The sequence below is a fragment of the Rana temporaria genome, chromosome 12 (genome assembly GCF_905171775.1).
Source record: "Rana temporaria chromosome 12, aRanTem1.1, whole genome shotgun sequence".
Classification (NCBI taxonomy): Eukaryota; Metazoa; Chordata; class Amphibia; order Anura; family Ranidae; genus Rana; species Rana temporaria.
This window is the reverse complement of record NC_053500.1, coordinates 142,952,782-142,977,801: the sequence shown is the minus strand read 5'-3', so window position 1 is coordinate 142,977,801 and position 25,020 is coordinate 142,952,782. Positions and strand designations below refer to the sequence as shown.

The following is a 25,020-nucleotide window of genomic DNA, read 5'->3' as shown; positions in this document are numbered from 1 at the left end:
GTGAGCGTTGGCTCACCTCATCGAGGGAGCAACGCTCACCTCTTCTGATTGCTCCCTGGATGTGGTGAGCCAATCAGAGGAGGTGAGCATTGCTCCCGGGATGAGGTGAGTCAATCGGATGAGGCCAGCGTTGCTCCCTGGATGAGGTGAGCGTTGACTCACCTCATCCAGGGAGCAATCAGAAGAGGAGATCGTTGCTCCCTGGATGTGTTGAGCCAATCGGATGAGGCAAGCTTTGCTCCCTGGATGAGATGAGCGAATCAGAGGCGAGCGTTGCTCCCTGGATGTGGTGAGCCAATCAGAAGAGGCGAGGGTTGCTCCCTGGATGTGGTGAGCCAATCAGAAGAGGCGAGGGTTTCTTCCTGGATGTGGTGAGCCAATCGGATGATGCAAGCGTTTCTCCCTGGATGTGGTGAGCCAATCGGATGAGGCAAGTGTTACTCCCTGGATGTGGTGAGCCAATCGGATGAGGCAAGCTTTGCTCCCTGGATGAGATGAGCGAATCAGAGGCGAGCGTTGCTCCCTGGATGTGGTGAGCCAATCGGATGATGCAAGCGTTGCTGCCTGGATGTGGTGAGCCAATCGGATGATGCAAGCGTTTCTCCCTGGATGTGGTGAGCCAATCGGATGATGCAAGCGTTTCTCCCTGGATGTGGTGAGCCAATCGGATGAGGCAAGCTTTGCTCCCTGGATAAGATGAGCGAATCAGAGGCGAGCGTTGCTCCCTGGATGCAGTGAGCCAATCGAGGCGAGCGTTGCTCCGTGGATGAGGTAAACACTGTGCAGTGTCATCAGCAGCAGCCCCTTATTATGGTAGCCAATCAGAAGATGCGAGCATTGCTCAGTGGATGAGGTGAGCCAATCAGAATGAGAGGTGAACACTGTGCAGTGTCATCAGCAGCGCCCCTTTGTTATTGGAGCCAATCAGAAGTGGCGATCATTGCTCCCTAGATGAGGTAAACGCTGCACAGTGTCAGCAGCGGCTCCCTGTTTTGGGAGCCAATCAGAAGATGCGAGCGTTGCTCCCTGGATGAGGTGAGCCAATCAGAAGAGGCGCCCGTGGCCCCTGGTACGAGGTGAACGCAGCGCACATCCAGTATCAGCTGGCTGTTATTCAGGTGCGTCCCCTCCCCCCTCCTCCTCCTCTGCAATCTTACGATAATACGCCGGTCTCCTGGGAAAATTCTTATTTACTCTGTTGGTTGATTAATAGCAGCGCTCTCGCCGTACGAGAAGGAGGCTTATCTGCCAGGAAGCGCGTCCCCAGCGATGACATCCCATGTCAGATTGTTTAGCCTCTGTGCTGCTGCCAGATGACATTCCACCATCCCAGGAAATAATGTACAGAAATCCGAGATCAATCCTCCTCAATGAGAGAACGTTCCGTGCCCCTCATCCCTCCGCTTACGGGAAGCAGAAATGTGATCAGACTTCAATCTGTCCGAAGATACAAATCTGTGAGGCCCAGCGCCTAACCGCTCCGCGCCTCCCCAACGCAACGCGTAGTCCCCTCCTGAGAGAGCCCGGGGGCCTTATTTATAGTCCTCATAATCATCATCCATCGCTCATCATCCATCATAAAAAAAAAAACACGAACATCTGGAATTGGATAGTCTGGATAATCCCCAATGATGGACTTCTCCTTTTTCCTCCCTTTTGGATTGTTGACGTAAAATTCCAGACTAAACCTAATAAATGCGCCCCCCCCGATACCAATTGTGCAAAAGGATGCTGCACACCCCTGATTGAACTTGGACGAAGGAAAGAATACCCCTAGGGGCTTTGAGTTGCAGCAGTGGGTGAAAATAATAATAAAGATGGTGGGGTAGATTCACATAGACTTACGACGGGCGTATCAGTAGATACGCTGTCATAAGTCCGAATCCCCGCCGTCGCAACTTTAAGCGTATGCTCAAACTGAGATACGCTTAAATGTTGTTAATATACGACCGGCGTAAGTCTCCTACGCCGTCGTATCTTAACTGCATATTTACACTGGCCGCTAGGGGCGTGTACGCTGATTTGCGCCTAGAATATGTAAATCGGCTAGATACGCCGATTCATGAACGTACGCCCGGCCGTCGCAGTAAAGATACGCCGTTTACGTAAGGGGTTTTCAGGCGTAAAGTTATTCCACCAAATACATGGCGCAGCCAATATTAAGTATGGCCGTCGTTCCCGCGTCGAAATTTAAAAATTTGACGTCGTTTGCGTAACTCGTCCGTGAATGGGGCTGGCCGTAATTTACGTTCACGTCGAAAGCATGACGATTTGCCGACGTCATTTGGAGCATGCGCACTGGCATAGGTCCACGGACGGCGCATGCGCCGTTCATTAAAAACGTCAAATACGTGGGGTCACTAGTATTTTACATAGAACACGCTCCTAACCAGCCTATTTTGAATTAGGCGGGCTTACGCCGGCCCAGTTACACTGCGCCGCCGTAAGTTTCAGCGCAAGTTCTATGTGAATACAGGACTTGCTGCTCAAACTTACAGCGGCGTAGTGTATCTGAGATACGCTACACTTGCCTAATTCTACCTGAATCTAGCCCGGAATTTGTAAAAAACGTATACATTTTTTATTGAGAAAACATAATATAAGGTACAAAGCACCATCTAAAAGGACTCGAGACATGAGCTCCAAAGGACGTCAATAGAAACTATAAAGACAGGCAATGTAAAATTGTACAATACTGTATACATTTACTATGGGCGCAAAAAGGCTCTACGCGTTTCGACCTTAGTAATAATAGCGCTCTTCTTCAGGGGGAAACTGTTTTCTGCGGACGTAGATTCTATAAGAAAACACATGTATATCAATGAAGATTGTTGCAAAGCAACCAACAAGGGGAGGAACATGCACACCCAGGCACATATGTATCGTGCATACGTGTGCATGATCCTCGCATGTGCATATAGTCATCATTGGTAATGGTTATAAAGTACATACCAAGGTGTATCTATTCCATCTTTATTATTTTTTTCAACCACTGCTGAAACTCAAAGCCCCTAGGGGGGGTACTCTTTCCTTCTCGAAAGATGCATCTATTGCCTATTTTCAGCCCAATCCAGCTCCCCTGCGCCAGCTAGCAGGGGCTGCTGCAGGGGAGAGGAGGGAGCGCCGGAAACTGATGGGCTGTTGGAGCTTATGGGTGATGTCACCGCTCCTTTAGGCTTTACCAGTCGTTGTCGGTGCTTTCTCCACTCCCCTGCAGTTGTCACTAACTGACTTGGGGGCGGTCAGTATGCAAAAGAAAATAAAAAAAGAAAAATCCTATAAATTTAAAAGAAAAGCAGCCACCACCTCTGAGGTCAGGTAAACTATAATATTTGACATTGTTGCACTTTAAATCTGCACTCTAGAAAAAAAAAATATGTTATCTGCTGATATAAAGATTTTGGTACTTCCGCTAGCTCCCGAAAAGATCGTCCAGTCACGTGACCACTGTAATTGGCTGTGGCAGTGGTCACATGATCGGGAGACGGTCCTGCCAGCTAATCATCATTATCATTCCTATCATCTCTATCATCATCATCATCATCATCATCATCATCATCATCATCTCTATCATCATCATCATCATCTCTATCATCATCATCTCTATCATCATCATCTCTATCATCATCATCTCTATCATCATCATCATCTCTATCATCATCATCTCTATCATCATCATCATCTCTATCATCATCATCTCTATCATCATCATCATCATCTCTATCATCATCATCTCTATCATCATCATCTCTATCATCATCATCTCTATCATCATCATCATCTCTATCATCATCATCTCTATCATCATCATCATCTCTATCATCATCATCATCTCTATCATCATCGTCATCATCTCCATCATCATCATCATCTCCATCATCATCATCATCATCATCTCTATCATCGTCGTCATCATCATCTCTATCATCGTCGTCGTCATCATCTCTATCATCGTCGTCGCCATCGCCACTCAGCGACGCGTATGTGTAGTGCGTGGGCACTAAAGCCCGCCCCTTTCGCCGCCACCGCCGCACATATGTTGCATGGGTGCTCAACCAGTGGCCATCCAGCTGTTGCAAAACCCCAAGTCCCATGAGGCATTGCAAGGGCGACCGTTACAAGCATGACTCCCACAGGCGGAGGCATGATGGAACTTGTAGTTCCACAACAGCTGGAGGGCCACAGGTTTGAGCACCCCATGTTTAGGGGGTTGTGAAGGGGTTAAAAAAGCGCTTCAATTTATCTTATCCCTCACTTATCCCCCAGCAGCCGGTGCTCTCCTCCGCTTGCCTTCAACGGTCTGGGATGTGGACGGGTCCTCTGGTCCTGCATCGTACGGGATGACGTCAGCGCGTGGCGGACGGAGAGGCGAAGGGTAATGGGTTCTGGGGACCCATCTGAAGAGGAGGAACCAGCGGTGTATTTAGGTTTTAGGCCTGACTAAACTTGTGCACCCCCTAATTTAAATATGACCCACCCCTTCCTGTCAAGGCCACACCCCTTGCTGTTTAAGACCCGCCCTTCCCTAAAAAAAAGTGTTGCCTATAGTTCTACTTTATAACCGCGCCAATGGTGCAGCAGAAAATACATAGCACAGTGAGGAAGGTTTGTGGTTCAGGATGATAGGACAGTCAAAATTAGAAGCTCCGCCCCCCCCCCCCCCCCACAGTTGCGGAATGCTGGCTGGAAGCAGTGCGGCTGCTTTATGGGGACACTAAACTAATTTGCCTCCCTGTCCAGTACGCCCCATAAGACTGGCGCTACTAACGGTGTAGCGCAAGCCGGCGGGGACTCTTTCCATGCTGCCCCCCTGCAACGTGCTGCCCTAGGCCAGGATACAGCCCTGGGAGGAACCCGCAGGAGCGAGGGATAAGTAAAACTGCATTTCAGGGTACCTACATTTAGATATATATATAGGTAGATTCAGGTACGTTCGCGTAACTTTGCGGCGGCGTAGCTTAAGGAATTTAAGCTACGCCGCCGTAAGTTAGCGAGGCAAGTACATGATTCACAATGTACTTGCCTGCTAAGTTACGACGGCGTAGCCTAAATCGGCTGGCGTAAGGGCGCCTAATTCAAATGTGTTGGAGGGGGGCGTGTTTTATGTCAATGAGGCTTGATCTCACGTTTTTGATGTTTTTTTTTTTTTTTACTGCGCATGCGCCTACATTTCCCAGTGTGCATTGCGGCTAAGTACGCCGCACGGGCCTATTGATTTCGACGTGGACGTGAACGACGTAAATCCCGATTCACGAACGACTAATGCAAACGCCGTAAAAAATTCGAATTTCGACGCGGGAACGGCGGCCATACTTGACATTACTATTCCAACTAGGGCCCAGCTCTAACTTTACGCGGCCTATCTCTTACGTAAAAGGCGTAAAAGTACTGCGTCGACCGGGCGTACGTTCGTGAATCGGCGTATCTACTAATTTGCATAATCTACGCCGTCCGCAATGGAAGCGCCACCTAGCGGCCATCCGAAATATTGCAACCTAAGATAGTCGTATCTTAGATATGTTTAAGCGTATCTCTGTTTGAGCATACACTTAGACATACGGCGGCGTAGATTCTGAGTTAGGTCGGCTTATCTACTGATAAGCCGGCCTAACTCTACCTGAATCTACCTAATATTTTTTATTCCCCGTAGTTCAGCTTTAAACAGAGCCGTTCTTTCTGCCAGCAGTCTGCGACCTGAGAAGGCCGGGAAGTGGCACTCCATGACTTGTTGGGTTTAGGTCTTGTGGTATAGTGTGCACATCTTCCCGTATCCTGATATTATGAGTAAGGTGGGGGGGGGGGGGGGGGAGGGGTGGAGAGGACATTGCCTAATAGAAGACATTTCGTAGATTCTGGCTCAGACAATGATGTGGATGGAATGTGTCTCGGCAATAGGGATTTATTGTGTAAGTCACACTTGGATACGGAAAGCTGAAATACATATAAGGAAGCTGGTTTACCTGTCAGTGTATTTGTAGTTCTGTTCAGCAAGTCTTGTGATCCAGACATACAGTGAAAGTACATACATGGAAGCTGTTATACCGGCCGGCGTATTTGTAGTTCTGCTCAGCTAGTCTTGTGATCCAGGCCATAGAGGAGGGGGTCTCAAACTGGTGGCCCTCCAGCTGTTTGCGAAACTACAAGTCCCATCATGCCTTTGCCTGAGGGAGTCATGCTTGTAACTGTCAGCCTTGTAATGCCTCATGGGACTTGTAGTCTTGCAACAGCTGGAGGGCCACCAGTTTGAGACCCCTGCCATAGAGCCAAGTCTTGGACCTTTTTGCAGACTCGGGTAGTAGGAACTTTACCCTGGCTATGCGAAGCTAAATATATTCCTTTAAAATATATGAAAACAAAACAAAAAATACTTACTAGTCTAGCGGTTTTAAACCTTTTCCACATGAAGGAACCTTTGAAACAATGTTAATGTCTCGAGGAACCCCTGACATCCTATACCCACAGCTTGCAGTACATTGGTGGTACATTGGTGGCCATTGGGAAGAATGTCCCTTACATTGGTGATCAGTGGGAAGAATGTTCCTTACATTGGTGATCAGTGGGAAGAATGTCCCTTACATTGGTGATCAGTGGGAAGAATGTTCCTTACATTGGTGGCCATTGGGAAGAATGTCCCTTACATTGGTGATCAGTGGGAAGAATGTCCCTTACATTGGTGATCATTGGGAAGAATGTTCCTTACATTGGTGATCAGTGGGAAGAATGTCCCTTACATTGGTGATCAGTGGGAAGAATGTTCCTTACATTGGTGATCAGTGAGAAGAATGTTCCTTACATTGGTGATCAGTGAGAAGAATGTTCCTTACATTGGTGATCAGTGAGAAGAATGTCCATTACATTGGTGATCAGTGGGAAGAATGTCCCTTACATTGGTGATCAGTGAGAAGAATGTTCCTTACATTGGTGATCAGTGGGAAGAATGTCCCTTACATTGGTGATCAGTGAGAAGAATGTCCCTTACATTGGTGATCAGTGGGAAGAATGTTCCTTACATTGGTGATCAGTGGGAAGAATGTTCCTTACATTGGTGGCCATTGGGAAGAATGTCCCTTACATTGGTGATCAGTGAGAAGAATGTCCCTTACATTGGTGATCAGTGGGAAGAATGTCCCTTACATTGGTGGCTATTGGGAAGAATGTCCCTTACATTGGTGATCAGTGAGAAGAATGTCCCTTACATTGGTGGCCATTGGGAAGAATGTTCCTTACATTGGTGATCAGTGAGAAGAATGTCCCTTACATTGGTGGCTATTGGGAAGAATGTCCCTTACATTGGTGATCAGTGGGAAGAATGTTCCTTACATTGGTGATCAGTGAGAAGAATGTCCCTTACATTGGTGATCAGTGAGAAGAATGTCCCTTACATTGGTGATCAGTGGGAAGAATGTCCCTTACATTGGTGATCAGTGGGAAGAATGTCCCTTACATTGGTGATCAGTGAGAAGAATGTTCCTTACATTGGTGATCAGTGAGAAGAATGTCCCTTACATTGGTGATCAGTGAGAAGAATGTCCCTTACATTGGTGATCAGTGAGAAGAATGTCCCTTACATTGGTGATCAGTGGGAAGAATGATCCTTACATTGGTGATCAGTGAGAAGAATGTCCCTTACATTGGTGATCAGTGGGAAGAATGATCCTTACATTGGTGATCAGTGGGAAGAATGTCCCTTACATTGGTGATCAGTGAGAAGAATGTCCCTTACATTGGTGATCAGTGGGAAGAATGTCCCTTACATTGGTGATCAGTGAGAAGAATGTCCCTTACATTGGTGATCAGTGGGAAGAATGTCCCTTACATTGGTGATCAGTGGGAAGAATGTCCCTTACACTGGTGGCCATTGGGAAGAATGTCCCTTACATTGGTGGCCATTGGGAAGAATGTCCCTTACACTGGTGGCCATTGGGAAGAATGTCCCTTACACTGGTGGCCATTGGGAAGAATGTCCCTTACACTGGTGCACAAAAAAAAACACAAAAAATTCTCCTGCGCTCTGGTGTTTCCTGTTAAGGGGCAATGATATTTGGGCTACACTGGTCAATAAAATAGTAAGTGAGGAAGCCTGCCGGTGACTCCCAAGCCTCAGATCTCCATTTTTCTTATATCTTGATGCCAGGACCTGGAGGAAGAGGTGTGTGGGTGTCGGTGACACCCCGATCCTTCTGTAGAGCCACATTGGATGCTTTCCTTGACTGTAGATACATCTTGTAGAATGACCCATGTGTCACACACACCTGCTCAGGTGGGGGAGTGTCTGTAGGTGAGGTGGGGGAGTGTCTGTAGGTGAGGTGGGGGAGTGTCTGTAGGTGAGGTGGGGGAGTGTCTGTAGGTGAGGTGGGGGAGTGTCTGTAGGTCACATGGGGAGTGTCTGTAGGTGAGGTGGGGGAGTGTCTGTAGGTGACATGGGGGGTGTCTGTAGGTGAGGTGGGGGAGTGTCTGTAGGTGAGGTGGGGGAGTGTCTGTAGGTGAGGTGGGGGAGTGTCTGTAGGTGAGGTGGGGGAGTGTCTGTAGGTGAGGTGGGGGGGTGTCTGTAGGTGAGGTGGGGGAGTGTCTGTAGGTGAGGTGGGGGAGTGTCTGTAGGTGAGGTGGGGGAGTGTCTGTAGGTGAGGTGGGGGAGTGTCTGTAGGTGAGGTGGGGGAGTGTCTGTAGGTGAGGTGGGGGAGTGTATGTAGGTGAGGTGGGGGAGTGTCTGTAGGTCACATGGGGAGTGTCTGTAGGTGAGGTGGGGGAGTGTCTGTAGGTGAGGTGGGGGAGTGTCTGTAGGTGAGGTGGGGAGTGTCTGTAGGTGAGGTGGGGGAGTGTCTGTAGGTGAGGTGGGGGAGTGTCTGTAGGTGAGGTGGGGGAGTGTCTGTAGGTGAGGGGGGGGAGTGTCTGTAGGTCACATGGGGAGTGTCTGTAGGTGAGGTGGGGGAGTGTCTGTAGGTGACATGGGGGGTGTCTGTAGGTGAGGTGGGGAGTGTCTGTAGGTGAGGTGGGGGGGTGTCTGTAGGTGAGGTGGGGGGGTGTCTGTAGGTGACATGGGGAGTGTCTGTAGGTGACATGGGGAGTGTCTGTAGGTGAGGTGGGGGAGTGTCTGTAGGTGAGGTGGGGGAGTGTCTGTAGGTGACATGGGGAGTGTCTGTAGGTGAGGTGGGGGAGTGTCTGTAGGTGAGGTGGGGGAGTGTCTGTAGGTGAGGTGGGGGGGTGTCTGTAGGTGAGGTGGGGGAGTGTCTGTAGGTGAGGTGGGGGAGTGTCTGTAGGTGAGGTGGGGGAGTGTCTGTAGGTGAGGTGGGGGAGTGTCTGTAGGTCACATGGAGAGTGTCTTTAGGTCACATGGAGAGTGTCTTTAGGTCACATGGAGAGTGTCTTTAGGTCACATGGGGAGTGTCTGTAGGTGAGGTGGGGGAGTGTCTGTAGGTGAGGTGGGGGAGTGTCTGTAGGTGAGGTGGGGGAGTGTCTGTAGGTGAGGTGGGGGAGTGTCTGTAGGTGACATGGGGAGTGTCTGTAGGTGAGGTGGGGGGGTGTCTGTAGGTGAGGTAGTTTCTGTAGGTACACACCCCATTGGGATCAGCAGGTAAGCTGTAGGCGTCTTTGCACAGTCTGTCCGTTCCTGTGGCCTGACTCACGCCCTTATTGCACTGACCTGCATTAGCACACAGCAGGCTTCTGGGAATCCGGCCTTTTGTTATGAAGAAGCCGTTAGAAAATCTCTATTTGTCATGAATCACACTGTCGAAATGGACTTCCAGAAATCTTATGAATGATTCTTGTTACCGCTTCTGTCCCTTCCCCCCACCCCTCATTCAAGGAGCCGCTTCCCATAAGACTAATGTCATTATAGAGTTTCATTTAAGGGATATTAGAGGATACTGGCAGCAGCCAGGATTCAATTTGCGCTATTGTTGTCGTTTATTTGAAATCTTTCATGGAACTCGTGTTTTTCTGTTTGTCCAGACAACGCAATCAGCGCCTTGTTAAGCAGCTGCAGAGGTAAAAAAAACAAAGCGGTGATAACATTGACAAGGACACGTCGCTGAAAGCCCCATTCACACTCCAATCCCCAAAACACTGGAGGATCGAAATTCAATGCATCTCTATGGGCGTGGATCACGTCACTTCAAAAAGCGCAAAAATATTTATTTGGTTCGATTCGGGCAGATTGGTGCATTGTTTAAGCATTTAACCCCCCCCCCCCCTCCCCAAGAACAATTTTCTGCTCAAATGCAATAAAAACAAAATCATAAAAAATAAACAAATGATACATAAAATCCCTAAAATAAATGAACCCCTAACCCCAGTGTTTATTTTGTTTAACCCTAGTTCTGGTGTTTATTATTTATTTTTGTTAGGGTTAAATCCTAACCCTATTATTATTATTATTATTATTATTATTATCAATTTATTTATTTGATTAGGATTCACCCCTAATCCTAGTGTTTATTATTTTATATATTATTTATTTTGTTAGTGGTTAGGGTTAACCCCCAACCCTTACACCGGTGTTTATTATTCCCAGCCCTGGTGTTTATTTTTATTTTTTTTATTAGGGTTAACCCCTAACCCTGGTGTTTATTATTATTATTATTCATTTATTTATTTGATTGGGGTTAACCCCTAACCCTGGTGTTTGTTATTTATATATTTATTTTGTTGGTTTTAACCCCTAACCCTAGTGCAGGGGTGGCAAACACAAGGCCCGCGGGCCGAATCCGGCCCGCCGGACCTTGTAATGTGGCCCGCACAGCAGCCTCCTCATTTAGGCAGGTTGGGATCCCAGTCCCTCAGTCCCGCGACAAATTAGCGCATGCGCGGCCTGTCAGTCTGAGCACAGGCATCTTGCCCTTACTATGCCGCTCTGTCTCTGCCTCCGTCTCCACCTCCGCCCCCGCCTCCACCGCCGTGTCTCCACTCGTCTCGGCTTAGGCTGCCACTCTGGCCTCCGCCCTGTCTCCGCCCCCGCCTCCACCGCCGTGTCTCCACTCGTCTCGGCTTAGGTTGCCACTCTGGCCTCCGCCCTGTCTCCGCCTCCACCGCCGTGTCTCCACTCATCTCGGCTTAGGTTGCCACTCTGGCCTCCGCCCTGTCTCCGCCTCCACCTCCGCTCTGTCTCCACCCATGTCACTCAATGCGCCTACAGCCACCATGTTGCAACTTAGGTATTGGCAGCGGCTGCCCGATGATTGGACAAACGGGTGTCATGTGCGGTGGCAGGGGCCATCATCTTCTCCTCCTCCTCCACGCCAGACAGGATTTCCCCTTGATGTGGCAGCCAGTGTGGGACTGGTGCAGCGACGCCTGCTCTACCCCACAGGCCAGCATATGTGGTGAAATTACATCTCCAGGGATCTTCCATCCTGACCAAGTGAACTGTGGTATGTGACAGTGACACAGATGCGCAGTACAGTCACACAGTGTACACTACTACACACATACACAGAGCATCACCATCTCCCCCAATGTTCCTCCTGCCCCCACTTATTCTCAATGTTCCCCCTAATTATCCCCAATGTTCCTCCTGTCCCCCCCAATGTTCCTCCTACCCCCCCAATGTTCCTCCTGTCCCCTCAATGTCCCTCCTGTCCCCCCAATGCTCCTCCTGTCCCCCCACTTATATCCAATGTCCCTCCTGTCCCCCCAATGTTCCTCATGTCCCTCCTGGCCTCCCAATGTTCCTCCTGTCCCCCCAATGTCCCTCCTGTCCCCCCAATGCTCCTCCTGTCCCCCCAATGTTCCTCCTACCCCCCCAATGTTCCTCCTGTCCCCTCAATGTCCCTCCTGTCCCCCCAATGCTCCTCCTGTCCCCCCACTTATATCCAATGTCCCTCCTGTCCCCCCAATGTTCCTCATGTCCCTCCTGTCCCCCCAATGTCCCTCCTGTCCCCCCAATGCTCCTCCTGTCCCCCCAAAAAAGGTACTATAGCCCAATACAAAGGGAGGGAGCCACCTATACAGGGAGGTACCAGAGCTGGGCCAGGTAGGAGAGAGTACAGATGTGAGGAATTTTTAGGCGCAATCCTGACCCCTGCACTGTTTACGTAGCGCAATCCTGACCCCTGCACTGTATACGTTGCGCAATCCTGACCCATGCACTGTATACGTAGCGCACCCGGCCCTTTGAGGGTAACCATACTGCTGATGCGGCCCCCGATAAAATTTGAGTTTGCCACCCCTGCCCTAGTGTTTTATTATTCATAGCCCTGGGGTTTTATTATTATTATTTTTTTTAGGGTTAAACCCTAACGTTTATGATTATTATTAATTTATTTGATTAGGGTTAACCCCTAACCCTGGTGTTATATATATATATATATATATATATTTTGTTTTGTTTAACCCCTAAGCCTAACCCTGGTGTTTATTTATGATATATATATATATATATATATATATATATATATATATATATATTATAAATATAATTTTTTTGTTGAGGGTTAGAGCTAACATCCTTTTTTTTTTTTGTAAGGGTTAACCCCCAACCCTATCCCTGGTAATTATTTCTTTTGTTAGCGGTTACAGTTAACCCCCAACGCTAAGTGCCAGTTCACACTACAGCGACTTGGGATCCAACTTGTCAGACCTCAAGTCTCCCCCAAGTCACTTGACATATGAAATTCCATTATAGTGAATGGAGCCGTCTCAATGCACACTACTGCAGTCGCTCCGACTTCAGAAAAGGTTCCTGTACTACTTCTAGGCGACTTCTAGGCGACTTGTTCCCATAGATTTCAATGGAAGTTGCCTCCAAAGTTGGATCTGCATCTTAAAGCGGAGTTCCACCCAAAAATGGAACTTTCGCTTTTTTTGAAGCTAAAAACACTTAAAAAGCACACGCCTAACCACCCAAAAACGCATCGTTTCAGGTGCGAGGCTGGCTTGGACCCTCGCAGGCATCAAAGCGTTGGAACGAAGGTAAGTATTATTTCCTTTAGTTGCACTCCACAGTTGCAGCAACTGTTTTTTTTTCCCCGGAAAAAGTGATCAAAGCATATAAATGAATGCGGTGCGTTGTATGCACCTCCTGCAGTGTCCTTTGCTTTGTCCAAACGCCTGTAACTGACACTCCCCCCCCCCCCCCCCCCCCCCCCCCCAGGAGATTGTCATAGAGGGAACGCTAATCGGAAAAATAGAAGGCACAGTGTGAATGAGTCAGACTGTGCCCAATGTGTACACTCTATTCTCCTGACACTCCTCATCTAATCTTAATACGGCATGTTCTCCACCAAATCAACGTGTCTGGAGGAAAAGAGATTTCACCTCCAAATACGGAAAGGTTTCTTCACAGTAAGAGCTGTGAAAATGTGGAACAGACTCCCTCCAGAGGTGGTTCTGGCCAGATCAGTAGATTGCTTTAAGAAAGGTCTGGATTCTTTCCTAAATGTACAGAATATAACTGGGTACTGACATTTATAGGTAAAGTTGACCCGGGGAAAATCCGATTGCCTCTCGGGGCATCAGGAAGGATTGTTTTCCCCTGCTGTAGCAAATTGGATCTCATGCTCTGCTGGGGGTTTTCTTCTTCCTCTGGATCAACTGTGGGTATAGAAATGGTATATGGGATTGTATGATATTTTATATATATATATATACCGCGCGCCAGCGTATAGCGCGCGCTCCAAGCTGAGAAAGGAAGTTTAGGGAAAAAACTTACATTTTGGATGTCTTGCCCGGCGTCCATCGGCGTCCGTCTGCGGCCTTGCGCAGGGTCCTTCGAGTCTTGTGGGTGTCCGTCTGCGGCGGGGTCCATCGAGTCTTGTGGGTGTCTGTCTGCGGGTTGCAGCATCTTGTGTTTGAATTTGGCGCGCTGTGCAGAGCCGGATTTCCTGCGCACTCGGCTTCACTCCTCTTCTCTCGGCTCCTCTCACGTGGCTGCGGGCGGAGCCGAGCCTGGCCGAGTGCTCAGTACACTCGGCTCGGACAATGTCGGAGACAACGGGGATTGGCGTATATAATAAACTGGATGGACTTGTCTTTTTCAACCTTACTATGTAACTACGTGTTGTGTGGGGCTTCCTCAATGCTGCTGTGGAGGGTCCTGGTGACATAGACTCCTCCTATTGGCTGCCCATTGTCCAACAGTTGGGTCCCCACAGAATCTTGAAAACTGCAGTGCCCTGATAATGCCATCAAGGGATCACCAGGCATTATTGGTACACACCACCCCAGTTATCACTTGCAGAAGCCATGACGGTGAGGGACGCCTCAGAGTTAGGAGAGGTTGTTTTTCAGAAGGCTGTTTTTTAATATGGTGAATGGAAGGGGGGGGGGGTTAGGCTCAGAATCTTAAAAACCCCAGTGCTGTGATGATGCCTGGGTGACATGGACTCTTCCTATTGGCTGTCCAACCGTTGAGTCTCCTCAGAATCTTGAAAACTGCAGTGGCGTGATGATGCCACGAATGGGTCATCAGGCATTGTTGGTACACACCACCACAGTTGTCACTTGCAGAAACCACATCGGTGAGGGACACCTCAGTTGGGAGAGGTTGTTTTTCAGAAGGCTGTTTTTTAATATATGGTGAATGGAAGGGGGGTTAGGCTCAGAATCTTAAAAACCCCAGTAGAGTGATGAGATGCCTGGGTGACATGGACTCTTCCTATTGGCTGTCCAACAGTTGGGTCCCCTCAGAATCTTTAAAAACCCCAGTGCTGTGATGATGCCTGGGTGACATGGACTCTTCCTATTGGCTGTCCAACCGTTGAGTCTCCTCAGAATCTTGAAAACTGCAGTGGCGTGATGATGCCACGAATGGGTCATCAGGCATTGTTGGTACACACCACCACAGTTGTCACTTGCAGAAACCACATCGGTGAGGGACACCTCAGTTGGGAGAGGTTGTTTTTCAGAAGGCTGTTTTTTAATATATGGTGAATGGAAGGGGGGTTAGGCTCAGAATCTTAAAAACCCCAGTAGAGTGATGAGATGCCTGGGTGACATGGACTCTTCCTATTGGCTGTCCAACAGTTGGGTCCCCTCAGAATCTTTAAAAACTCCAGTGCTGTGATGATGCCATGAAGGAGGTCACCAGGATGGACTTGTCTTTTTTTCAACCTGACTAACTATGTAACTACGTGTCGTGTGGGGCTTCTTCAATGCTGCTGTGGAGGGTCCTGGGTGACATGGACTCCTCCTATTGGCTGTCCATTGTCCAACATTTGGGTCCCCTCAGAATTTTGAAAATTGCAGTGCCCTGATGATGCCATCAAGGGGTCACCAGGCATTGTTGGTACACACCACCCCAGTTATCACTTGCAGAAGCCATGACGGTGAGGGACACCTAAGAGTTAGGAGAGGTTGTTTTTCAGAAGGCTGTTTTTTAATATACAGTGAATGGAAGGGGGGGGGGGTTAGGCTCAGAATCTTAAAAACCCCAGTGCTGTGATGATACCTGGGTGACATGGACTCTTCCCATTGGCTGTCCAACCGTTGCGTCTCCTCAGAATCTTGAAAACTGCAGTGCCCTGATGATGCCTGGGTGACATGGACCCTTCCTATTGGCTGACCAACAGTTGGGTCCCCTCAGAATCTTGAAAAACTGCAGTGCTGGATGATGCCATAAAAGGGGGTCACCAGGCATTGTTGGCATACACCACCGCCCCAGTTGTCACTTGCAGAAACCGTGTTGGTGAGGGACACCTCGGAGTTAGGTGGGGTTGGTTTTCAGAAGACCTTTTTTATTTTATTTTTTATTTAAACCTGGTGAATGGAAGTGGGAAACCAAAGAGATGGAACCTCATCAGAGATACTTTGTAAGTTTTGCTCAGCAACCCCTTGTGATCTCTTGTTGCAGGTGCTATAATGGGCAGAGTTCAATGGGCACCTCTTCATGTTTCCGACATTTCTCTTTCATTATCACTCGTATTATCAGCAGAATGATTTTATGACTTATGGGGAATAGCCAACCCTATCTTCCTCCTGTCTGATGTGCTGGTTCCTCGTTTCGCTTGTGTTTCTGAGCAGATGGTGATACGACTAATAAAAGAAAACTACGGGACTTCCCAGTAGAGATACTATTCTACCCAATACCGAGAGCCTTTACCAGGAATCTCCTGCATTTCTTTTAAAAGGAAGAAATGCTCAAAAATTGAGACAAAGCAGGACATCCCGAAAAAGATTAAACTGCCAGCAACCGCTTCCCTTGTCTATAAATGTACATTCTTCTCTGAAATATGGAAATAAAATGGAATGGTTGCCCCGAGCAGCCAATCAGGTTTCACGTCTTGTCCGTAAAGCCCACATAATCAGGACGAGAATGGTGGCTCCACTTTCTCAACAGTTTCTTGTCTCCAGCAAGCAGGGCTGTGGAGTCGGTAGATACATGTTTCGACTCCTAAATGTTCCGACAATCTAAATTTAGTAGGAGTCGGAGTTGGTGCATTGTTTTCTGACTCCAGGTACCCAAAATTTCCTCTGACTCCTCGACTCCGACTCCACAGCCCTGCCAGCAAGGACGGTTCATGTAAACTGCAGCAGAATGTGAGCTATTGTCCTCAAAGTGTATGTGAACCCCAACAATTAACTCCTTGTATTGGCTCCCTTTTGAAAGAGGTTTGTCAAATCTTGGCTATAAGGTCTAATCACTATCCGTGAACTTGTCAGAAAACTATTGAGCTGATAACTTTGTTCTCTGTGACCCAGAATGAAGCTTGGAGCGCCGCTCTAAGCAAGAGGAAAAGTACAACCCCCCCCCCCACCCTGGTCCTCTGTAAATGGGATGCTGGAGTGCAGGCTCACTCATCCAGCAAAGTGTGTGTCGATTGGGAACGGCGCTCTCCCAGCTCTGCTCCACAGCTCCCCCAACATGTTTCGTCCTGCTCTAAGAGGAAAGGTATGATCCCCTTGGTCCTCAGAAATGGGGTGCCGGTGTGCAGGCTCACTCATCCAGCAGTGACAAAGTGTGTGTAGATCGGGAACGGGGTGTTTTTGTAGACCTGTCCCAGGGAGACAATGCTGTTCCTCCATAGATGCAGTGCAATGAGTGAGCATTGTCCCCCCTAATCCAAGAGATGTGTTACTGGCCGGATCACCGGGTGAAAATGAAAAGAAAAAACGTATTTAAAAAATGAATGCAGCCATCCCATCTAAGGGGCTATGACGTTTTTGGCGTTTAGCTACACCTTAACGAGGACGTGAATTGGGGAAGCTGTGACCAATAGTGCCCGATAAAGGAAACAAGGAGCAGGCCCCTAGTGTTGCCTGTGCTCTCCATGCAGCTAATGTTTTTTCCTTTCTATGATTTGCGTGTCTTGTTCTGCACTGTGGAGGCGGCCATCTTGGTAAGGGAAGCAACGTTTTGCTTCCTCATTTCAGAGCCCCCCCCTCCCCGATAATCTGACTGGTGGGGTGATGGTCAAGTAGCAACTGGAGAGGTGGAGGAAGCAGAGCTCCACAGGATGAATGAAGCAGGGAGATACTTGCACTGTAAGTCTCCAGGTACAGCTTCACCTCCAGCAAGGAGAACAAAGACAACTTGTCAGAGCTTACACTGAGTTATAGTCCCCTAACTCAGTGTAAGCTCTGACAAGTTGTCTTTGTTCTCCTTGCTGGAGGTGAAGCTGTACCTGGAGACTTACAGTGCTCATGTGATCATCCTGGGCCAATTACAAGGCACTAGCTCTGTAAGGAAGGGGAGTGGGACGCATGCTCCCCCATACCTAGATAGGCCTCGTATTTGCATGAGGCAGAGAACTGGATTTGTCCCTTTATGTTTTGGCTTCTATTGTCATCGTGTTACTGGCTTGCTTGTGTGAGCTTGTGCTCAGCTTATATTACTTTACAGCGTATTTATCATACTTTTTTTTTTTATATTTTCCAGGACTCCGTTGTTTCTTCTGGCACCTCTTGTGGCTCCCTCCGTTCCACCGGTCACTACCCAACGCCCTCCGCCTCTCGGCTGCGTTTGCCCGCGAGGAGCGCACAGATTCCAATGGGTCGGGAGCCTGGTACCCGAATTCGGCATCTCCAGCTCCAGCGTGAAGATTCTTTCCACTCCAACAGAGTTCTACCAGGTCATGAAAGTGAGTAGTCCCCGGGGGGGATGGGATGAGGAGAGTCACCCTCCTTAATATTTTCCTGTCTGTTCTTGGGCGAATGACACCATTTAGGAAAGCCGGAATCCATGATTCATTCATTGTATGATCCTCAGCGTGCGTATATTCCGCCGGTGACTAGTAGTCACAAATATTCCCGTATAATGTATCAGTATAATGTTTGATTGGAATTAAAGGAGAAGTTTGGGGTTTATATATAAAAAAAAAAAAATCCATGCTCGGCTCTATGCTGCAGCTCTCCCTTGTCGGCTGTAAGACCGAGAACTGATCGATCACATGATCTCTTCTCTGTGTTCTTCGGAGCAGAGAGCGGTGACTGTCAGTCACCGCTCTCTGCTCCTTCAGTGGTCACTGGAGCGCCGGGCTGGGGGGCGAGATAAATCCATATAAGATGCACTCGTATGCGGTACAGGTATAAGATGCACTCACATGCGGTACAGGTATAAGATGCATTCACATGCAGTACAGGTATAAGATGCACTCCCATGCGGTACAGGTATAAGATGCACTCACATGCGGTACAGGTATAAGATGCACTCACATGCGGTACAGGTATAAGATGCACTCACATGCGGTACAGGTATAAGATGCACTCACATGCCGTACAGGTATAAGATGCACTTGCATGCAGTACAGGTATAAGATGCACTCGCATGCAGTACAGGTATAAGATGCACTCGCATGCGGTACAGGTATAAGATGCACTCACATGCGGTACAGGTATAAGATGCACTCACATGCGGTACAGGTATAAGATGCACTCACATGCGGTACAGGTATAAGATGCACTCGCATGCGGTACAGGTATAAGATGCACTCACATGCGGTACAGGTATAAGATGCACTCACATGCGGTACAGGTATAAGATGCACTCACATGCGGTACAGGTATAAGATGCACTCGCATGCGGTACAGGTATAAGATGCACTCACATGTGGTACAGGTATAAGATGCACTCACATGCGGTACAGGTATAAGATGCACTCACATGCGGTACAGGTATAAGATGCACTCATATGCAGTACAGGTATAAGATGCATTCACATGCAGTACAGGTATAAGATGCACTCCCATGCGGTACAGGTATAAGATGCACTCACATGCGGTACAGGTATAAGATGCACTCACATGCAGTACAGGCAGATCAGGCATATAACGCAGCCTTGAGGATTAGCAGATGCTGGGAACGGCGATGTTGCCAGAGATGGTTAATTGTCCTCCACAAGTTTCTCCAGTAGACCATGGAAAAGGATAGCTGGACGTCTGTGTCCTCGGGGGGGAGAAAAGTATGATTCATGCCAGAGCTTAGCTATAGCAGCCAGCAGACACATTGTACCGCAACAGACCCGCCATGACCAAAGGAGGGGTGATGATGGGGGCGCCGAGGGGCTTAAAGTGGACATCTTGCCATCCATGGCTGAAGCACAGGATCTCTTTACAATAGTTCCTTCATTAGATTACACCGGAATCTGTCTCCCGCCCCATCCCCCCCCCCCATTCCCCAAAGATGCATGCCCAGAGATCCTGAGAAAAACTTACGGTTCAGCAAGAAACATCAACTGTCATCCTCTACTCGAGCGTGTGCCCCAAAGAGGCTTCATCAGAGACCACATGCAGTGGCGTCACTAGGGATGGTGTCACCTGGTGCGGTAAAACATGGTGCCACCCCCCCTCACTAGCCTACCACAATGCCTTTCCCCTGCTAGGATAAGAGGTAGGAATAGGAAGGAGAAAGGGATGGGGGAGATGGAAATGAAAGGGGAGAGAAGAGGGTGGGGGTAAGAGAAGGGTGGTGTGAGAGAAAAGTGGAGAGAGAGAGTTTGGGAGAAAGGGGGAAGATGGAGAGAGAGGGGCTCCTCTATTTCACCCAGCCCCCCCCCCTTCCCATATATTGCACCAGGGGACTCTCCCAGCCGGCGGGCTGCGGGATGGTGAGAGTCCGGTGTGGTGTAGTATGACGGGGGGGGGGGGGTAGAGGAGCCCCCCTCTCACCCCCCCTTCTTCATATCCCCCCCCAAAAAAAGACACCGGACTCTCACCATGCCACAGCCCAGCTGAGTGTAGCATGGTTGCCGTGGCACACTCACAGCCCGAGACTCCGACCTGCTCTGCCAAATTAGCTACTTCCGGGATTGAAGGCTACAGCCACCACCACCTCCGGCTTCCGCTTTGCTTCCCTGCCACCGAACGGTCAGTCTGCGGCCGCCCCTGGTGTCACCCCCTCTGACGGTTGTCACCCAGGTGCGATCCGCATTTCTCGTAGCGACGCCACTGACTACATGACCAGAAGTATAGCCTACAGCTTGGATGTAGAATTGTCCTTTCCAAGTTTAAAGCCAAATTCAGCAACTTTGGAAAAACTCTGAGGTTGATTCCCTAACACTGGAGAGTGCAGAATCTGGTGCAGCTGTGTATGGCGGCCAATCGGCTTCTAACTTCAGCTTTTTTGACCTAAAAAAAACACAGGCAGCTAATTGGTTTCTGTGAAGAGCTGCACCAGATTTTGCATTCTCCAGTATTAGTAAAGCAACTCCAATGAGTTAAAGTGGTTGTAAACCTTTGTGTTTTTTCACCTTAATACATCCTATGCTTTATGCATCGGCTCCCGCCGGGGGTGGGGCCGAGTCATATACTTGGCGGCTATGGCCGCCGAGTGTATCGTACGGGAGCGGCGCCCGCAAGGTAACCCCCTTTAGAGAGAGCTTCCCAGAGAGGGCTAGCTTTTGCGAGGAGGAGCCGCGAGAGCTGCCGTGGTACCACAGAAGCGGACGATCGAGCCACTCTGTGCAAAACGAACTGCACAGTGGAGCTACATATGACATGTTTTTTATTTATTTTTTAAACTGAACCTGGAGGTGACCTGCACCTAATTGGACTTATCTCTACTACATATATGTGACAGGTTTATTGCACTCCCGGAGGATACACTCTGGCTGTGAGAAGGGAGACGCACACTGAGCAGCTATATTTGCACCTCCGCTCTGCTGCCCATTCACAGAAGCCTTTGTATTATGTGAAACTGATTCACAAAATACAAAGGCTTCTGTAAATGGGCAGGGGAGGGGCGAGCAAAGCAGTTCCAGCGACTCTGCTCTTGAAGGAACTAAGAAAACGGTGAGCAATGTTTACGCTCACGTCTATGGGGGGGGGGGGGGGTGGACACCTCGTTAGACAGAACTGTTGGTATACAAAGTAGCTGATTCCCTGAAACTCCGCTTTAACCACAGGTTCTGTTTTAAATATCCCGACCGTATATATTTATCTTGTAATATCCTCTGACAAGTCCGGCATAAACTCTACTTGTCACCTTTTCTCCCCCTCAGGCCCAGGTGAAGACTGCTAAGAGGCGGATAACTATGGCATCGCTGTACCTTGGGACCGGACCTCTGGAACAAGAGCTGGTGAGCGGCAGGTTTGAAGTCTGCACCTTCATGAGGGCTTCACAGGCAGTTGTTTTCTATTTAGAAATGGATTTATTCAAGTCTAGCCAAGGCATCTTTTTTTTTTTTTTAATAGTGTGAGGAAGGATTAGCACCTCTGTCTGACTTTTACTGCTGTCTGTGTCCCCATTTTGGAGGATTCTTATTCTGGTGCCACTGGAGACAGGAAGTGATGGGAAATGACCAGAACTGGGATACTGACATATGAGAATGAAGGCTAAAAATCTTTTTATTGTGTCCCCATTGGGCAGGTCTCCTCTTATTGGTGCCACCTGTGACAGGGAGTAAGGGTAATATCTCCCATTGGATAACAGACGATATTATTTTAGACCCAATGACATCATCACTAGTAGGTAGATTCAGGTAGAGTTAGGCCGACTTATCAGTAGATAATTTGACCTAACTCAGAATCTACGCCGACTTATGTTTAAGTGTATGCTCAAACAGAGATACGCTTAAACATAACTAAGATACGACGGCTTGCGCCGTCCTATCTTAGGTTGCAATTTTTCGGATGGCCGCTAGGTGGCGCTTCCATTGCGGTCGGCATAGAATATGTAAATGAGTTGATACGCCGATTCACGAACGTACGCCCGGCCGCCGCAGTAGTTTTACGCCACTTCCGTAAGGCATTAGCAGGCCTAAAGTTATTCCACCTATTAGGTGGAATAACAATGTTAAAGTATGGCCGCCGTTCCTGCCGCGAAATTCGAATTTTTTACGTCGTCTGCGTAAGTCGTCCGCGAATCGGGATTTACATAGTTTACGTCCACGTCCAAATCAATAGGCCCGTGCGGCATACGTAGCCGCAATGCACACAGGGATATGTAGGCGCCCGGCGCATGCGCAGTTTGAAAAAAAACGTAAAAAACGTGAGGTCAAGCCTCATTAACATTAAACACGCCCCCCCCCCCCCCCAACACATTTGAATTAGGCGCCCTTACGCCCGCCCGCTTTAGGCTACGCCGCCGTATATTAGCAGGCAAGTATATTGAGAATCATTACTAGCCTAGCTAATTTACGGCGGCGTAGCCTAAACACGCTAAGCTACGCCGCTGTAACTTTATTCCAATGTACCTGAATCTACCTATAGGTCTCTGTGCGTCTCTGTGCAGTTGTTTCTGTCCGATATGGTGACCCATTAGAATTGGTAACGGAAGTATCATTTCGCCGCCGTCATCTTGCTACACCCTGCATTCCTCCATTGTAACGATACACGGAGAAGAGGGCAAGCGGACATCTTGTTACACCCACCGGAGTTTTGCATTCGTTTTTTTTAACAGAGCTTATATGGTGAAGTATTTGTATTTAGAAATCCCTCGGACTGTTTACATGTTGAATTATAAAAAGCAGAGGTGTTCTGTCACATTAGAAAACCTGTGACATCAGCAGGTTTTCCGCTGCTTTTAAAATTCAACATCTAAATACTGTATTTCACCATATAAGCTCCGTTTCCTGTTAATAACCGTGTAATGCAAAACTCCGGTGAGTGTAACAAGATGACCGCTTGCCCCCTTCTCCGTGTATCGTTCCTGTGGAGGAGTGCAGGGTGTAGCAAGATGGCGGTGACAGAACATCAGTTCTGTTACCAATTCTGACGGGTCGCCATATCTGATGGAACACTGGCAGATCATGTGTGGTGGGAGGGGCCAGCAGGGTACATAGATCCGGAAGCCATGGTAAAGCCCACACATGATCCTGAGCCTCCACGATTCAAAGTACTGCAGTCCAATGAATGAAAGGGGCGGGGCCTGAGACAGTCAGGCTGGGGAGGAAATTGGTAGATGGTGCTGGATGTCCTGGCGGGGGGAGGGGGGCTCTTACTGACTTGCTACCAGTTGTAATGCACATAGGGAGAAGCTCACAGTGTGCACATGAAATTCCAGTCAAGGGGAGGAGCCAGTACAACCCTGCAAGACTGAAGGGGAGGCCGGAGGGAGGGGTCAGACTTCAGCATTTTTAGGGTAAATTTTAATGTTTGGGCGATTTTGACTTTGATCTTCTCTTTCCAGGTGGACTGTATAGAAGACGCGCTGAGCGGTACGGAGTCGGAAGACCTGCAGGTGTCTATACTGCTGGACCACACCCGAGGATCACGGGGTCAGTGCCCCCCCCCCCCCCAAACAGGTTTATGGCACCTCCCTCTGAAAATAAAAGATAGAAGCTGATTGGTTGCCATGCACATCTGCTCCAGTTTTGATAAATTCCCCTTGATGTGTGCAAGCTTTTTTTGGTGACCGTGGCAGCAAATCGGATCCTCTCTTTCATTTTGTTGTGCTGTTAAAGGATCCGCCCCCCTACAGCATTGCCACCTCTCACATCACAACACCTTGTCCAATAACCACCTCCCAGCATCTGCGGTAGAGTGCTCTGGCCCCTTCACATCCCCCCACTTCCATTTTCTCTCCTTCTTTTTCCCCTCGTCCTGCCTCTTGCCACGTCCTGCCTCTTGCCACGTCCTGCCTCTTGCCACGTCCTGCCTCTTGCCACGTCCTGCCTCTTGCCACGTCCTGCCTCTTCTCACGTCCTGCCTCTTTCCTCTTCTCTCTCCTTGCCCTGTCTCTCTCCTTGCCCTGTCTCTCTCCTTGCCCTGTCTCTCTCCTTGCCCTGTCTCTCTCTCCTTGCCCCGTCTCTCTCTCCTTGCCCCGTCTCTCTCTCCTTGCCCCGTCTCTCTCTCCTTGCCCCGTCTCTCTCTCCTTGCCCCGTCTCTCTCTCCTTGCCCCGTCTCTCTCTCCTTGCCCCGTCTCTCTCTCCTTGCCCCGTCTCTCTCTCTCCTTGCCTCGTCTCTATCTCTCCTTGCCTTGTCTCTCTCTCTCTCTCTCTCTCTCTCTCTCCTTGCCTCGTCTCTCTCCCTCCCTCTCCTTGCCTCGTCTCTCTCCCTCTCTCTCTCCTTGCCTCGTCTCTCTCCCTCTCTCTCTCCTTGCCTCGTCTCTCTCCCTCTCTCTCTCCTTGCCTCGTCTCTCTCCCTCTCTCTCTCCTTGCCCCGTCTCTCTCTCCTTGCCCCGTCTCTCTCTCCTTGCCCCGTCTCTCTCTCCTTGCCCCGTCTCTCTCTATCTCTCCTTGCCTCGTCTCTCTCCCTCTCTCTCTCTCTCTCTCTCCTTGCCTTGTCTTTCTCTCTCTCTTCCTGCCTCGTCTCTCTTCTTGCCTGGTCTCTCTTCTTGCCTCTTCCCTCTTCTCTCTTCCTACCACTTCCGTCAACCGCCAGTTGAAGCTGGCGTTCAACTTTTCATATTACCCAGAAAGTGGTTGCTAGGACCGCCCTGCGTCTTAGCAACCATTCACCTGCTGGTTAATCCACAAATTTAAGTTGTGCAGTTCCTGCCCTCCTGTCTGGTGCCTCCCGCACTCAGTGAAGAAGTATCCTGCCTCCCGCTCTCTATCCATAGAAAGTTAACTCATGTAGCTTCCGCCCACCGCCCTCTATCCAGTGCTGCTGTGCCTTTTGCCCTCACTTCATTACTATCCTGCCTCCCGCTCTCTCCTCTGCTTTGAGAATGACAACGGTGGAGGTTGGAAGGGAAAGAAGTGGCTC

At 49.0% G+C, this 25,020-nt stretch overlaps 1 protein-coding gene across 1 annotated transcript in view; it reads left to right on the top strand.

The window, feature by feature from the left end:
* The window catches only part of PGS1 (phosphatidylglycerophosphate synthase 1), a 91,741-nt gene that overhangs the window by 25,566 nt on the left and 41,155 nt on the right, over positions 1 to 25,020 (top strand). The window contains exons 2-4 of the mRNA XM_040331035.1: positions 17,813 to 18,014; positions 21,372 to 21,449; positions 23,501 to 23,588. Of these exons, the coding sequence (XP_040186969.1) occupies positions 17,813 to 18,014; positions 21,372 to 21,449; positions 23,501 to 23,588 (368 nt within the window). The remainder of the gene's footprint in view (positions 1 to 17,812; positions 18,015 to 21,371; positions 21,450 to 23,500; positions 23,589 to 25,020) is intronic.